The sequence below is a fragment of the Corvus moneduloides genome, chromosome 18 (genome assembly GCF_009650955.1).
Source record: "Corvus moneduloides isolate bCorMon1 chromosome 18, bCorMon1.pri, whole genome shotgun sequence".
NCBI lineage: Eukaryota > Metazoa > Chordata > Aves > Passeriformes > Corvidae > Corvus > Corvus moneduloides.
Genome location: NC_045493.1, coordinates 5,357,081 through 5,371,809, shown reverse-complemented (window position 1 = coordinate 5,371,809; position 14,729 = coordinate 5,357,081). Strand labels below are relative to the sequence as shown.

The following is a 14,729-nucleotide window of genomic DNA, read 5'->3' as shown; positions in this document are numbered from 1 at the left end:
AATTCAACTTCTCAGAGAAAGCTGAGATTTTCATGGAGAAAGCTCAGCTTTTCAGGGATAAGTTCTACACATTTCAGAGACATACTCATGTACTAACCTTTTAAACTCCTCCAGTGGGCTGGCTGTGTGGGAGTGGGCTGAAGGGGAGAGAGGCTCTGGTTTCAGGCTGTTGCTGAAAGCATGCAGATGTTTCACAAGCAGTCTTACCACTAGCACGTGCTCTTCAGTGGGCTTGAATGACTCCTAGATTCAAAGCAAAAGAGAGGCAACTAATGAGTGTCATTTGCTAAATGCCCAGGGAATCCAGGAAAATTATATTCTCAGATCAAAATACAGGAAATGCTCTCTTCCTTTTAGGTTCTTCACCAAACCTGATTTTGGACAGGCTTGCTCCCCAGGACAAGCTGCATCAATCTTCTGCCATCAGTTCACTAAGAAACAGTAGCATATTTGGATTGTAAGAAAAGTTATCTACAGTACTCTAATGCACTGAATTTTGGGCCAGCTTTAAAGAACAGAATAACTTGTAGATTTTGACTTACCCCTTTCTGAAAAAAGAATATTCAGCCTTTCATTATGGCTGTAAGTTCATTGCTGCAGAAGCACAGCAGGTCCTTTGTTTATGCTCATGGCTGGCTTTACTGAGTTCTCCTTCCTATGCTGGTACTCATCAGCCTTACAAAAGAGAATAATCCTAGACAGAGTTATAGGAAGAATAAGAATTGTTTTGAGTCCTGTGAGATCCTGTTGGTTCTAACTCCTCCCTATCCTTAGGGGGAGAAGTACCCTGGGTGGGAGTAGCACAAGGAGAGATGGTGAGCCACAGTGATGTTACTAATGAGCAAGTGAGTGTTTGGTATAGCAGGGAGGTGAACAAGGAAAAGAAGAGCTGGTTCTCCTGTGTGCCCAGCACCAGAGTGGGTCTGCTGCAGAATGTGCAGACAAAGCACAAACTCCTTTGCTACTGTCATCTGCTTTAAGAGTAGTGAACTAATCTCAATCCACCACTGAAGGCAGATTTTGAGATCTGTATTCTGTTTCACGGAAGTTGACAAGAATAACGTACATGAAACATAAGTTACAGCTGCAAATACAACAGAAAGTGCTGGAAAGGTGTATTGGACAATAGCTGCAAGAAGTTTGCAGTGCTTGAGGTGGGGAGGGAGTGTCTGTCTGTGTGTCTTTATGTCCTTTCTCAGCAATACCTGAGGCAAAGCAGATGTGTTTTCACACTCTAAGATTTTGAATACACTGTGACATTCACTCCAGGAAGAGATTCCAGGCTGGATGACAGATACAGTTCTGTAGTGCAGCCAGATCTGAGACTCTTCTAAGAGAGGGATAAACCTTTACCAGTTCTAATGAAGGCTGGGCTTGTTTTTGACAGCTCCTACTTGTATCAGCATGTTTTCCACAATCCTGATGAGTTTATGCAAGAGGGTAGAACTCCAAGAATTTGTGTGGTCCTTGGAGTTTGGACCAGGATTTCCACAGCAATTAGAGAGGCTGAGTACTCTACTACAGGCCTTGAAAGGGTGTAATGTTAAAAATCCTAAGCCCCCTTTGAAAGTACCTTTGCAATTTACAACCCCACCCTATTTCAATACATCATTTTGGGTGACGTTAGTAGTTCTTCCACGTAGCAATTCTTATAATTTCCTCTTAGCCTGGATCACCACCATTATGAACATCACTGGTTTAAAAACTCTTTTTCCCCACATGTGTTTTTGTTGTCAAACCTTTTCATACAGGATGGAGGTATGCCATTTTTAATTCTTAACACAGTAATTAGATGAATGTAACAGTAAAAAAGATTTAAAGTAATACTTTCTAGGTTCCTTTCTAAACAGCACCTTGAGATACCATAGCAGTTAATTAAAACAAAACAAAACAAAACAAAAGGATTGAAGAGCAGGGAAATGGCATGTAGTGCTAAAGAGCTTTAAAATACGTAAGCTTAGCCCTCCCCATTCCCAAAATGAAGACCCAATGAATAAAGGGCTGAAGTAGGGAAAGAGGAATCAGCAATCTGTTCCAACAGGAATGTTTTTGCATGCACATTTCCTGAACAATCTGCAAATGTACCACTCGTGCTTTTGCAAAAGTGGACAGTCAAGTTGACATTGCCACCACAAATTTAGTATTATCCAATGACATTTCCTTGGCTAAAAACCCCCAGATGTTACCTACCTTAATCTGGGTGACAGCCATGCAAATTCTGATATTTCCTTCCACGCAAAGTTTGCTTAAATGACTACTGTGTGAGAAGCAGAAATCTGCCACTGGAGAAGACAGCTTTGGTGCCAAAAACCAGCATTGCTGGTAAGTGTTACATTGCAAGAATGCATCTTTAGAAATAGAGTTTCCAATTAGTCCTCATAACATGCTAGTTTAACTCTTTTCTCCATGACCTTTGCTAATATCTCTCAGTATCTATTTCACCAAAAAATTTAGTGAATTTCAATGCAGTGTTCTCAAATTATAAAACCACACCTTGGCAGAAGAAGCTGCTGTACAGCCAGCACCAATACACTTCGCAGATTATATAATGGAACAAGATTTTTAAAAAGGAAACAAAATGAAAAGATGATAATACTTGGTATGCGTGGAGGGCCTGGTAGCTGGATTGGGCAGGACTACCGTGGTGTTTACTGGAGATACTGAGTCGGTAGTGGAGAACCTCCAGCTGAGACAACAGAAACAAAAAGGAAGGGGGGAGGGAAAAAAGGAGAGAAGAGAGCAAGAGAAAAAAAAAGTGAGAATGAGCCCAAGGAAGAAGGGTGGGGGGAAAAATGAACATCACAAATACAGTCAGGGACAACATATCACAATAACAACTGCAGCCACAGTATCCTCTTTTTTCTAGTGTTCTGTAGATTGATTCCACAGTATTTCTTATCCTTTATCAACTTGGAAATACAACTGGGAGCAGGTGTCAAAAAAGTGGCTGTTCTCTTTGCTATGCTCAGAGCAAGGACTGGTAGGGGATATGGAGCTTTTGCCAAATAAATTTCCCATTTCAGAAGTGAATTGAACTGCAGTAACAAGGATTTACACACTGTTACAGTGTTTTATTAAAAACTGATGAGTGCAATATTCTGCATGCATTTTACATCAATTTTGAAAACTTTGTCATTTCTTCCTGTTCTGCTGGAGAAGCACAATTTGTATGTGGAAGAAACTCAAATTGAAGTTCCCTGTCCAGAGAAGTCCTATGTCTTCTCTCTACTTAAAGGTCATTTGGGAAGGCTGCAGGTCGTGTGAATTTCCTCAAAAGAGGAAATTACTTTTGCTATTAGGGAAACATTACATATCTAAAAAGGCAAAGACATACCTAGCACAGTGTTATATGCTGATGCAAAAGGCATCTTGCCATAACACTGAAGTATCTGCAAGCCTCAGCCAGATCCCTTCTTGAAGGAACAACCTGAACAGTATTTCTGACAATGATAGTGAAGAGGATACTGTAGCAACAGTGACACACATGTATGAAATTAATGAAAAAACATAAAACAAAAAATGTACACTACACAGACCCCAATGACTGTTGTCAGGCATCTAAACTAACTCTCCAGATCACACCTCTGCTGTCTTTAAACAGCCTCTACCCCACTTCCTCCAGTGTCAGTTTGGCAGCTTTTGGTTTCACACCCTTAGAGTGGCAGGATTGTCACTGCAGGCTCTCCAACAGCTTGGGCAGATCATCTGCTTCCAAACTGACTCCCCTGCCACAGGAATCTGCAACCCCCTGTACTTTAATGGGTGTTCCACATGCAGTGCTGGGGGATGAACACCTGGCATTGGAAGGTCATGAAGCATTACATGAAGTTCTATCAAACTACTTCTTTTTATGGGTTTCTTGTGATAACAGCAGAAGGGAATAGGAAAAAAGATGCTGCACACTTGGACTCTAGATCATCAGAGAAAGAAAAAACAGACAAAAGAATTGGAAAATAGTTGAATTAAAAGGGAAAAACAGTGACAGCATAGCAAATAGCAGCAACCTCAGGTTCACAGCAGACCCAAAAAGAATTCAAAGCTATTTACTATTCATGCCCCTGTGTTCTACTTATAAAGGGAAGTCTGTGACAACACCAACAAGGTTTAAGGAAAAATCTATGATTCTCCTTCCCAAGAAAGTTACTTATCTAAGATCTGTCTTGGCCCGTGAAAGCAAACAAATCTGGCTGCTGGACAAAGAGTGAGCAAGTTCTGCAAAACCTCATCCCACCTTCCAATACAGATATGCAGCCATTTCAAATCACTGATGCTCAAACAGCTCTAGATCCAGAACTGGACAGTCACTAATTACCCTTCCTTCCAAACACTAAATGGAAGGCTAAGTGGAATCAACTGAACCTGCATCATTATTGATAATTTTAAGAATAAGGTATAGGGCAATCTTGGGTCCCCAGTCAAGGTCTTTAATGCTTGTGTTAAAATAGAACTTACACCTCTGGATGTTCTACTTCCTCATCTGAGGAACTACAAGGCAGACTGCTCTCCTTCAGCCCACCCAGTCTACAAAGTTCAGTTTAAGCATCACAGGCTAATGAACAGTCCTGGCCCCAACTGATCTGGAACCTTTCCTTAGTCCCGCAGGAGAGATCCTTCATCCATTTATGTATGTCACAGGGAATTCCAGTCCCCCATTCCAGTGCTCTACCCCCCCAAAGAATGAAGACCTCCTATTTTACACGTTCATGATTACTTCCCATCAAAGATGAAACTAAAATACCATCAGGGAGTTATGGCCTCAAGTTGTGGCTCAACACACCTTGTGGAGGATCCTGAAGTGCTGATTTCAGAGAACTGTAAGCTCTACCTAGGCCCTACTCCACCATAACGTGGAGAGTCATTGTCTGCAACTGCTGCTCCCTAGTGCTAGAAGAGAGCATCTGAAATACAGAGGGTGAACAGAGGAGAGAAGTTTAAAGCAATCATCATTTCTGGCCTAAGCACAGCGCTTGATGCACAGAGACTGGACAGACAGACAGACCAAAGGTACTTCAAGCAAAGCCTTTCCATCACAGGTGCACAGCCATGCTGCTGGGAGTCCCAAGTGGAGACTTTGCAACATTAGTGAGTTTGCATTTTGACCTCAACTTTGAGAATAAAAGACAAAACCCATCACATTTCAGCTCTCCAATGTTTTTCCCTAGCTAAATATAAATGTGTTTTATTTCCTATCCTGTGGAGTGAAGGATAAGAATTTCTCAATCAACTCTCATATTGCACTTCCACACAGGAATAAATCCTGAGTAGCTTTTATTATTTCTCTCCCTCTCAATGAAAGTCCCACTGTGACCCAGAGGGAATTCAGAGGATCAACACTTTCTCCTTCAAATTCCCTTTACATTTATGATGTCTTTAATCTTAGCCTCCCCAACACTTACTTACTTCTTACATGCAGTAGTTTGTTACTGAACAGGCCACCACAAACTGCTTACAACAGTGTATTATCTGAGCAAGAGCTTGTCAGATAATCCAAACTCTAGCTACAGAACTGCTTCTGACACCATTATGGTGAAAAGCATGTTTTGGGACATGAAACAATAAAAATGACAGTTTAGTAAGATTTTTTTTTAAAAAAATTTTAATTTAGGCTAAAATATGGTTATGGATGTTAGAAATTACCAACTGGTATTTCAGTAACAGTTGCTATCTCTGCTGGAAATCAATTTTAGCTATTTTTAGCAGTCATGTTTCCCCACTGGGATTTAACACAATGGTTTTATAGTGGCATCTTCTCAATCATTAGTACTTTAACATTGATGTTCAGATTGTTGTGACCATCCCACAAACTCATCTTGAACAAAAAAAAAGAAACAAAAACCAGAACAAAACTAACACAACTTCTGCAATGAAGGCAAATCTGGATGACACACTTATTCACAACATTCTTTGTAACTGGATTATCAACTCTGACACACTCACGTACATACTCTGGTAAATTATTTCTTTCCTTTGCACCAATATACAGAAAAAAATTCTCCACAGAATAGGAGATTTACCCCAAAGTAAGAGCTCAACCATCAGGTGATGTTCACGAATGCAGTAGAAACTATTACCTTGACGTGAGGGGACTGCATTTTCTGATACATTTCCAGAGAATAATGATGAAGCCACATTTCAACAAAGATCTGCAAAACAAATATTTTCTCAGCTAGGGGAAGAGAAATAATCCTGCACTGTCAGTCAGAAGATAAACATAAGGAAAACCACAGTATATAACTTGAAAACTAAGCTGTACTGGTAAACAGCACCTATTCAAGATGTTTCAGGTTGTCATGTCAACGGCTGAGATGACAAACTCTTAGCACCTGCCAGGCATCAACTAGTCAGTTCAGCAACATGGCAGGAACTTGTTTCAGAACAACTGCTAAATCCAGATTTTCTTTTCCTTCTCTTGGTAGTGAACAAAACCAACTTAGCAGTGTTTAACCTTTGCATAGAGCATAGAACTGATCTAAGATTTAAAAAAGAAAATCAGGTGCAGAAACTTTTCCAGAAAAAAATATTCAAATGCCTGAGACCAGTTGTTAGATTCTTAGGCTGAAAAAAGATATTAAGTGCCTTTCTAAGCTACAACTTAACTGCTTCACAGTGGTTCTTTGCTGCATTAACAGAAAGCAACAGCTGCACTGCTCAATTCCAAAACCGGGCTAAAGCAAACTAGCCTAACTGCCTCTGCTTTAAAAAGAAGAGATCCCTCAGTGAGCAGAAAGAAATGTTGCCGGGCGTTTTCCTCCTTAAATGCAACGTACCTGAAGCAGTGTTTCTGATCTCCAGATCTCCTGGGAAGCTGGGTCAGCATTCACAGAGGGCTGGTGGGCAATGTGCCGTTTCAGCAGGCTGGTGTGATGCATGCCATAGGAGGAGAAAGGCACTGCTGGAGACCTTTGAGGACAAATGCATGGAAATACAGAAGTCAGTAAGCCTCGATGCAGTACAGGGGAATGTATCATTGCTTTTAATCAGTATTTTATAAACTAGAAAACAGGTTTTTAAACTGTATAATTGATTACGTTTTCAAACTTCTGCAACTTACTGTTACTACTAATCACTTCAACTACAACTATAACCAAACACTGCATCACTATTCCTACGTAAAAAAGTACATATGGATCGAAGTGTGGATGTTGCAAAATGATTAGAGGATCAGGGACATGGATTATTGATAAAACCAAATCAATAGAAGAGCTGTGCAGGCAAAGGCCTGCAAGCAAAGGCCTGCATGAGAAAAAACCTCCATGAGAAAGTGCCTGTGTGAGAAACAGGCCTGAGAAACAAAAAGGGAGTTTTAAGGAGGTACAGTCCTGTGCTGATAAGATATACTGACCATGAGAAGGGAGGAAGATTTTTGATCTCTCAAAACAAAACATAAAGCTTGCCAAATGTAGTCTTTTATCTAACCCAATTATGTAGAAGTAAGAATGTGCTTTTGTAAGCTTAAACCAATCAAGAACTGATAAGCTTGTATTCAATACTACATAAGCACCTCTGTATTGCTAATAAACAAAGCTTGCTCTACCAATCACATTGATTGTCTGCAAGGCTTCCCCCACCCGCAAGTCGGCATTTGGCGCCCGAACAGGGACTGGGACTTCGTTTTCTTGACTAAGGTGGGAGACCGACGTGGCACCGATATAGCAGCGATCAGGGGGCAAAAGATCAGCAGCTGCAGGCAAGCGTCTGATCTGTGCCTGGACTGACCTGACACAGGGGTCTGCCGTTTCGGCTGACAAGGGCAAACCTGGGAAAAGGCTGCACAAATCCTGTCGACAGGGATTGCGGTAAGACGCGGATTGCGGTAGGACGCAGATATGGAAACAGAGGTTACCCTTGATTTATTTTTACACTTTTTAGAAAAGCGAGGAGTTAAAGAAGTAAACCTTTGTAAGGAACTAGCTGATCCAAGATCGTTTAAAAAGCAAGCTAAAGAAGCAAAAGCTCTCGGATTAATCTGGAGAGCAGTAACTGGCACTCTCGCAGAGATGAAAACAGAGAGGACAGTGGCTGCAGCTGCCATAGAGAGTGGCAGCTCCGGGTGTGGTGGCTCCGGGAAAGGAACAGATGGGGGTCTTATGGAGCGGCGGGCACAGACTGGAGTGGAGTCCAGGGTAGCACAGTCCTTCCGGCTGGCTGCGGAAAACCGATTAAAAGCACAGCAGCACCCGTCCGCTCACTGCAGGAGCTGCTGAACTCAGCAGGGCAGGATGTTATCCCTCCGACGTCTGAGAGAGGAATGGCTGCGAACGCGGAAGCAGAGCCACCTGAGTCAGGGGGCGGGGCACAGGTGGGCCAAGGAGACACAGGCAGTCCTGGTGCCCGGCCGAAAGCGGCAGAGCAACCCAGAGGTCCTAAAGCTCCCCTGCTGAGCAGCAAAGTAATGTCCAGCTGTGAAGAGGCTTCTGCGGTTTCGTCGCCTGCAAAGACAGAGCCAGCCGGGGCTGCCGGGAGTCGGCCCTGGGAGGGGGAAAAGCACCAAGAAATGATACAAGAAGTAATCAAAAAGCTTGCTGACTTATCTACACGAAGCATTCTGCAGTTTATCTTTACAGCAGATGTTCTGTGTCTGAATGATTGCATCAGCATCGCACAGTCGTTGTTAACCCCTTCACAGTTCCTGCTCTGGGAACGAACGTGGAAACAGCTAGCACAAGAAGAAGCTAGCAAACATCAAAGTGACACACAAGACCCACTGTATGCACTCCAAGCTGACATGCTAACTGGAAGCAGAGCTTACGGGGCAACAGTAACACAGCTGATCATGCCTGTAGTCATTCATCAGTTGTCACAGACTCTTGCCCACAAAGCCTTGTTGTCAGTACCTGAAAAGAAGAAGTCTCCCTCGTATGCAGCAGTCCAACAGGGGCTGTCAGAGCCATATGATCAGTGCATTGACTGTTTGTCAGCAGCCTTAAAGGATGCAACTGAGCTCTCTGAAGAGCATCAAGGATGCAACTGAGCTCTCTGAAGAGCATCAAGAGCAAATGTTCCAAACACTTGCATTTGAAAATGCTAATAGGCAAGCTAAGACAATTCTTGCCACGCTGCCCCAAGGAGCAAGTGTAGACGAGATGCTCGTACGTGCTACCTGTGCAAAACAGTCATCTCAAACAGCTGCTTTTACTGCAGTGCTGCAGAATGTCCTGCAACAACAGGGACAAGTCATCGCCGCAGCACTGACCAGAGGGGTGCTCAGCAAGTGGTGCCATGCTACGCTTACAGGACCCCGAAACGAGAAGGCGCAGTCAGCATCAGCTCCTGAGGAAAGTGATGCCACTACTTCTGAGACCTGTCCCGAGGAGCCTTGGGAGAGGCTGCAGACGTGGCTGAGTGAAGGAGCTGAGGACTTGCCAGATCCACCACTCTCCGTAGCAGGAGAAATAGCGAGACCCTGGGGCGAATGTAACAGCTGCCCTAGGTGGTTGCTAGTGACTTGTGGTGGGTGTTGGGGAACTCTCTCCAAAGACAAAACTAAAAAAGAGAGTTGCATAAATTTTTAGGTATAGCATCAGACATAGAAATAGAGTAGGGAATTAGTTTTTTTGACTGTCTTGAGACGAGCATTAGCGGACATTTTCAATCAGCTGTCCGCCCATTTAGATGGAGTGAAAGCAGTCAGTTTGGCTAGCATCTATGTTTTTTCCTGGTACTTCAGCGCCAGGGCTTACGCTATTTTGCATAAACTTGCTTGCTGGGAGAGGGATAAGTTAAACATAACTTCGCAAATGCTTAATGAGTTAAGTGTAAATGTTACTAGTGGTAGACATACAATATTACAAAATTAAGTAGCCATTGATTTTCTACTACTAGCTCACAGCCACGGCTGTGAAGAGTTCTAAGGTATGTGCTGTATGAATCTTTCTAACCACTCTGTCCTAATTTACAAGCAGACAAGTGAGTTACATTAATTAACCACACAATTACAGAAAAAAGATGGTCTCAGCTTAGAAGGATGGTTAAAATCACTAGGTTTAAAATCATGGCTAGTTTCACTCGTGCAGCATTTAATTACTGTAAGACTAGTAATATTATTAATAATACTGTGCTTACTTTGTCTATGCCAATGCTTGCAAAAGATGATATACAAAGTTACTACATCTGTAGCAAATCAAATATTGCCTTTACAAAAAGAAAAAAGGGAAATTGTTGCAAAATGATTAGAGGATCAGGGACATGGATTATTGATAAAACCAAATCAATAGAAGAGCTGTCCAGGCAAAGGCCTGCAAGCAAAGGCCTGCATGAGAAAAAACCTCCATGAGAAAGTGCCTGTGTGAGAAACAGGCCTGAGAAACAAAAAGGGAGTTTTAAGGAGGTACAGTCCTGTGCTGATAAGATATACTGACCATGAGAAGGGAGGAAGATTTTTGATCTCTCAAAACAAAACATAAAGCTTGCCAAATGTAGTCTTTTATCTAACCCAATTATGTAGAAGTAAGAATGTGCTTTTGTAGGCTTAAACCAATCAAGAACTGATAAACTTGTATTCAATACTATGTAAGTGCCTCTGTATTGCTAATAAACAAAGCTTGCTCTACCAATCACATTGATTGTCTGCATGGCTTCCCCCACCCGAAAGTTGGCATGTGGAGGTGTTTTCTACTTGTTAGAGATTTTGTTCCAACAAGCCATATTTTGTCTGCACTGTTCCCACACTTTGCCCCTGGCACTGTAGCCATTACCTGGGAGTTGGGGAAGGGATGGCTCCCCCAGGATTTGAAGAAGGTGGGGGAAGGACACTTCCTTCTGTGGGCAGGAAACACTTCAGGTATGTGTCCACCAGGATGAAATAAGCACTGTTGGAAGGGCTGACATGATGGGTGACAGGTGAGTTCTGTAACAGACACACAGGGCATACCTGGGGTTAAACACTGCTGCTTTAAGCCAGTGCTGGGGAGTGGTACCAGACTCCCTCAGCATAAAAAAGCAGAAGCTCAGTGGTTAGAAAGGGTGAATTGGCAGTAAAGACCCTTTGGAGCAAAGGTAAATGAGCTGTAAGAGAAACGTTCCTGTAACAATGACTGTAACCAAGCAGGAGAGGAGAGGTAACAACAGGCACAGGAACCAAATAACCACACCCCACAGTACCAAGATGTGGTTATGACTGTAGAGAAATCCTTACTGGATACAGGGGGAGAGAAACTATTTGGAATCCACTGCCTGCTCCTTGTTGGCATGAGACTACGTACTGGTGTATCTAAGGTGGGTACTTTGTTTATTATCCAGTCTTCCATCATCAAGTGAACCAAAGCAATAAGAAATCCCAACAGAACAGATAAAATTGCTGTTAATTTAGCTACACAGCACCCCAGCAGGCTCGTAAAGCATTAAGGAGAAAGGTCAATACTATTTTAAGGGAAAAAAATGTGAAAGGTACTTACCTTCTGTGTAATCAAACTAATTGCAAAGTAAAACATGTAATATTCAAATGGATCTGGAAGAACAGAGTTAAGGATCACATAATAAATAACAGGTACAGCTGTTAAGATATTAGGAGATGCTGAATAGACACTACATTTGTACTTTGTCAATGCTAAATTACCTTGCTAGAGCTTTTGAGCAACTTCAGCCTTGGCTTCCTGCTTTCCAGCTGACTGAAACGTTGGTAATTGAGGTGTTCTCTGTGTGACAAGGTGTGTTTGTGCTAATCTTGGCACATTTGACTATTTCAAACTGAAACCAGCACAGCTACAGCTACACTGCTTCCAAAAGTGCAAAGCTGCAAAGTGACCATGCCCTTTTCCTACCATATTGCACAAACTACAAGTAGTTACAAAACCAAAAATTGTGAAATACAAGCTCTACAGAAAACACTGGGAATTTTGTTGTTGACTTGATTAAGGCCAGAAATTCCTCCACCAAGGGTTTATAAGAGGACACATTTATTTTAAATTGTAATCTAAACATTTCTAATCAGCCCAAACTCTTCAGCATGACCATGATTTACCCCATATACATAATAAATGCGGAACAGAAACACTCATGATCTCTCAGTTTTAGATATTTAAAAATAATTAGATACCCAACCGTTAAAAGGATACTAAGAGCCAAATTCAAACCTAAACCACCAGATGAAGGAAACTGGACTTTGTTGTGGTATAAAGAGCATTCTGGTAGAACCTGCTCTTGTATTGAAGCCTTCACAGGGCCCTGAAAGACAAAGTAATGAACTATTAATCTGGCTACTCAGCATATTGCAGACCATGTTTTCAGATAGTGAGATTCTGCATTCCAGCATTCTGGGGTGATCTCTACATTCAGCTCAGCGGGATTTTATTGCATTGCAGTAGCTCCTTGTCAAAATGCACGGTCTGTACAGAACTCTCAACTTGCTCTCTGAAAATGAGTATTCAGTATTTTTAAAATTTAAATTCAGTATGTTTTTAAAAAGCCTTCACTGTGACTTTTCCAGTTGGAGTGGGAGCAGCAGAGTATTGGTGTTTGGCTGCTGGTTTTGATCAGGTAATTGAGCTGTGGACCAGCAATTACCACATATTTAAATGAGGTTTCATTTTGTTAAAGATTGTAGGACTACCTGAATCGATTTCTAGATAGCATGTAGGTGGTAGCAATGGAAGAAACACAGCAAAACAACTCTGCAGATGAATACTTTTGCTTGAAATGGGATACTTCATATCCAGGATAGCAGTTAGACTTCAAACACATGGGCACAAAGCATAGGCAGTTTAGAAAGCTATTTTCAATCCTGCAACTACTAATAACCACACAACTCTCTCTGGGGACAGAGCAAGAATCACAGTGCAGCTTTCTTGGCTGAACACACATTTCCAGCTGCTGAGAACCACAATCTCCTAGAGATTTTATGGCTGGGAACTCTCCTCCTCCAGGAGCCATTTCAAGAAATGGGTCTGCTCTAAACCTGGAGCTATGAGGCTGTATCTTGGCCAATGCTGAAGTGTAGATATAAAATGCATGCAAAGTTCCAACAGTTGCAACAACAACTACATTCCCTTCTTACAAACTGTTCAGTTACTCACTGGAAGATATGAGACTGGGAAATCATATCTGTACTCTTCTGCCTGGAGTTTGTAAACCAGCTTCATCATCGGGCCACTGCAAACAAGCACCAGAAAGAAAATCCCATGGTAAATACCCTCTCCTGCCTCACTTCTGTGAAGTTAGGTTTGCACAATAGAAAAAGGTGAAACACTGGTCATTTGTTCACCAATTCATTTCTTAATCTGTGCTGAAATGAATGAGTTTACCTGGGATCCAGGAAATCCAAAGCCACAGAATATTCATTAGGATTTGTTTTTCCTTGCAAACAGCGAAGATTCCAGCCTATGATGATGCCATCCAGGCTGCCAAAAATGCTCTCCACCAGCCATGGGAAGATGCCATGTAGTTCCTTTAGGGAAAACAGATCCAAAGAATTAATGTGCACAATGCCTCACTTGGAAAGTCTCTACTGCATGTACTAAAACACACAGAGATATGTCTGCCATTTATTTATGACTGTTTCTGGATTATCACTGGGAAGATCGTCCATTCAAAACGTTGCATTATAACATGACAATTATGGCAGATCTATCCTGATTTCTGATCCTACTGAAGTTGCAACAATGTTCATCAGCATCATTTGCAGTTATTTGCTATATTTTAAAAACAAGTGCTCTTTGTAAACTGAGGCTGAAAGGTATTAATGAAGGGTGGTGAAATGAAACAACCTTTTAATGACTAGAAAAAGTTCTGAATTCTTGGAAACACTGGATTCCCACTGTTTCACTGGGGGCCTTCAAAACTCAGAATCACAGAATCAGCTAGGTTGGAAAAGAGCTCTGAGATCATCGAATCCATCCTACGGCCGAACACCACCGTGTCAACCAGACCACGGCACTGAGTGGCACATCCAGCCTTTCCTTAAACACCTCCACGTGACTCCATCACCTCCCCGGGCAGCCCGTTCCAGGCCGTTTGTCTTGATAAGGCAAAGAAAACAATAATATAAAAACCCAATGCCCCTGAAACTTGCCAGGCAGTGAGGCTCTGAAAAAGCAGTGACCGCTCACCTTGGCAGGGAGCTCCTCGATGACCGTCTCCAGATCGTGGCACCTCTGCGCAAACGGTTTGTTGACACAGTCCGCCTTCAGCGTGGCCTGTTACGAACCACAAGGGAAATCCGATCACCGCTGCGGGGCAGGACAGCACTTACCGCGGCCATGATGTGCGAAAATCCGCGCCTTGCGCCCCTCCTCCAGCGCAGCATTTCTGCCGACACCTGAGGCTGCACGGACCGACCCGCGGGTGCCTTCACAGGTACAGCACCAATGTACCGGGACACCGCTCCGCTGCCCGCCCGGCCCGGCCCCGCCGCGCCCCGCGGGCTCGCACCGCTGCAGCGCGCCCATTCCCACCCAGCAGGCGGGAGCCGGGCCCCTGCAGCGCGGCCGTGGCCTCGCACCCACCAGCAGGAAGCTGGGCTGCTGCAGGTGCGGCCCGGCCATGCCGCCTGTCCCGGCCCGCAGCAGCCCCGGCCCGCAGCAGCCCCGGCCCCGCGCTCCCGCGCCCGCGCGGCCCTTCTGCGTCACGGCCCGCGCAGATGACGCCACCGCGGCGTTGCCATGGAGAAGGCCCCGCGCTGAGGGGGAGTAGGGCCCGCGGCCGGAGGGACTCAGCGCCTTCTCAGATCCATGGAATATTCTGAGTTGGGAGGGACCCACAAGCATCATCGAGTCCAGCTCCTGGCGGTGCACGGG

At 43.5% G+C, this 14,729-nt stretch overlaps 1 protein-coding gene across 4 annotated transcripts in view; it reads right to left on the bottom strand.

Moving 5' to 3' along the window:
- Window positions 1-14,729, bottom strand: part of SMPD4 (sphingomyelin phosphodiesterase 4) — a 23,847-nt gene extending 9,118 nt beyond the window's left edge. For 3 of the 4 annotated variants that reach the window (XM_032127708.1, XM_032127710.1, XM_032127706.1), the window contains exons 1-11: window positions 14,439-14,729; window positions 14,043-14,129; window positions 13,239-13,381; window positions 13,011-13,086; window positions 12,054-12,162; window positions 11,394-11,446; window positions 10,695-10,846; window positions 6,768-6,900; window positions 6,072-6,143; window positions 2,597-2,686; window positions 98-243 (exon numbers count right to left, since the gene is read on the bottom strand). In XM_032127708.1, the coding sequence (XP_031983599.1) occupies window positions 98-243; window positions 2,597-2,686; window positions 6,072-6,143; window positions 6,768-6,900; window positions 10,695-10,846; window positions 11,394-11,446; window positions 12,054-12,162; window positions 13,011-13,086; window positions 13,239-13,381; window positions 14,043-14,129; window positions 14,439-14,702 (1,325 nt within the window). In that variant the 5' untranslated portion in view covers window positions 14,703-14,729. The remainder of the gene's footprint in view (window positions 1-97; window positions 244-2,596; window positions 2,687-6,071; window positions 6,144-6,767; window positions 6,901-10,694; window positions 10,847-11,393; window positions 11,447-12,053; window positions 12,163-13,010; window positions 13,087-13,238; window positions 13,382-14,042; window positions 14,130-14,438) is intronic. The other variant, XM_032127707.1, reaches the window with a different exon arrangement.